This window comes from Aspergillus affinis (genome assembly GCF_023601865.1).
Source record: "Aspergillus affinis strain CMG 70 chromosome Unknown NODE_204_length_37588_cov_87_596892, whole genome shotgun sequence".
In the NCBI taxonomy this organism is placed as follows: domain Eukaryota; kingdom Fungi; phylum Ascomycota; class Eurotiomycetes; order Eurotiales; family Aspergillaceae; genus Aspergillus; species Aspergillus affinis.
Genome location: NW_026515985.1, coordinates 15,999 through 17,761, shown reverse-complemented (window position 1 = coordinate 17,761; position 1,763 = coordinate 15,999). Strand labels below are relative to the sequence as shown.

The window sequence follows — 1,763 nt, the reverse complement described above, 5'->3', positions numbered from 1 at the left end:
TTTTTTTCTTTGTTCATTTCTTTTTTTTTTTTGCCCTTATTTTATTAGTTATTACTGATCCTCTCTCGTTTCTGAACTTTTTTCTTCTTTTTTATCCTAGGCTCAGACCCAGTCTACATTTATCATTGGCCCTGTTCGCTGGTATGAATTAGAGCTCTTTGCAGGCAAATCGCTGGCAGTCGATCCGACTAGTCTTTCTTTCTACTTCAATCCCTGCACCCACCTCCGTCACTCCTTCCTCCATTCCCTTATACCTCTGGTACTATAAAACCACACCGAGTCTCTCCCTCCCCCACACTCTCTCGCACCTCAACGGCGCGCCCCTTTTCTCCCACGCATGTCGTCGGCTGCCCTCCACTCACCGATTGTGCTACAACGCTTCCACAAAATGCCACCGGTGCACGTCATCGCCACCGAGGACGAGAAAGAAGGACCGGCATTCGAATCGCTAGGCGACCAGTATGGCGGCAATCATAAATCCGGCATGCTGTCCATCTGTCCAGCTGCCTGGGTGCCCTACGTGCAACTAGCACGACTGTTCCCACCCGCCGGCCTCTTTCTCATCTACTTCCCTCACGCCTTTGGCATCCTCCACGCCGCCCTCCGCACCCAGGCCTCACTTCTCTCCGTCCTCCAGGCCAGCGCCGTCCTGTTCGCCGGCAGCTTCTTCTTCTCCAACGCCGCGCACATCTGGAACGACCTCATTGACGCCGGCCTCGACGCGCAGGTCGAACGCACCAGCCGCCGTCCCATCCCGCGCGGCGCCATCTCCCCCACCGCCGCCTTTGTCTTCGCTGCTACCCAGGCCGTCGGCGCCGCCTGGTTCCTAGCCTACCTGCCGCAGGGCTTCTGCGTCGGCTTGCTCTATGCCCTCCCCAACATCCTCGCCACCATGTACTACCCGCTCAGCAAGCGCCACACGCACTTCCCGCAGCTTGTGCTCGGCGTCTGTCTTGCCTGGGGCACCGTCATGGGGGAGCTCGCCATGAGCGCGCCCCCATTCACCTATTCTCCCTCAACAGGGACCTGGTCAATCGACTACGCCGTGCTCTGCCTCTTCCTGGCCGGGGTGGTCTGGACCGTCATCTACGACACCGTCTACGCGCACCAAGACCTGCAAGCTGATCTCCAAGTCGGCATCAAGAGTCTCGCCGTGCTGTGCCAGTCCCGCACTAAGGTCCTGCTGTGGCCGCTGCTCGCCATCATGGTGGCGTTGCTGGTTGAGTGCGGCATGCTCAGCGGGCTCAGTCCCCTGTATTACCTCGTGGCCGTGGGGGGCGCGACGATCGCGCTGGGGACGATGATCACAAAGGTGGATCTCCTGAGTAGCCCGAGTTGCTGGTGGTGGTTTAGCAAAGGGTTCTGGTGGGCGGGGGGTTCCATCTGTGGTGGTTTGTTCATGGAGTATGTGGTGCAGAGCATACGGGGGTGAATTACATAGTGATAATCATTGTATCCTTAACACTCCTTTTTCTTTTCTTTTCTGTTCTTTTCTTTCTGAATTCTCTCATGGATTGACTTTAGGGTTGGGTTTGGGATTTGTGGAGCGAATTGCATCAGCCTGGCATTAATTTTTGGATTTACTCGTATATATGTCTTACCGTTGTGCATAACTAGCTTGGTTTCTAATCTTCTGGATCCATTCTTTTCGGAAGCGTATGGGTCGTCGAAATATTGGGACTCAAATCCTTATTTCTCAATTCTTAGAGGGTTTATGCTGCTAGTTGCGGTATTGCAAAGAACATGCACAACTCCATGTGGAG

At 54.8% G+C, this 1,763-nt stretch overlaps 1 protein-coding gene across 1 annotated transcript; it reads left to right on the top strand.

Moving 5' to 3' along the window:
- Positions 1-337: 337 nt before the first annotated feature.
- KD926_004260 (4-hydroxybenzoate octaprenyltransferase) lies at positions 338-1,432 on the top strand (the record flags this gene model as incomplete). Its single annotated transcript, XM_053095087.1, has 1 exon — positions 338-1,432. One exon carries the CDS (start codon positions 338-340, stop codon positions 1,430-1,432), a length of 1,095 nt encoding a protein of 364 aa, XP_052950209.1.
- Between the last annotated feature and the right edge of the window lie 331 nt (positions 1,433-1,763).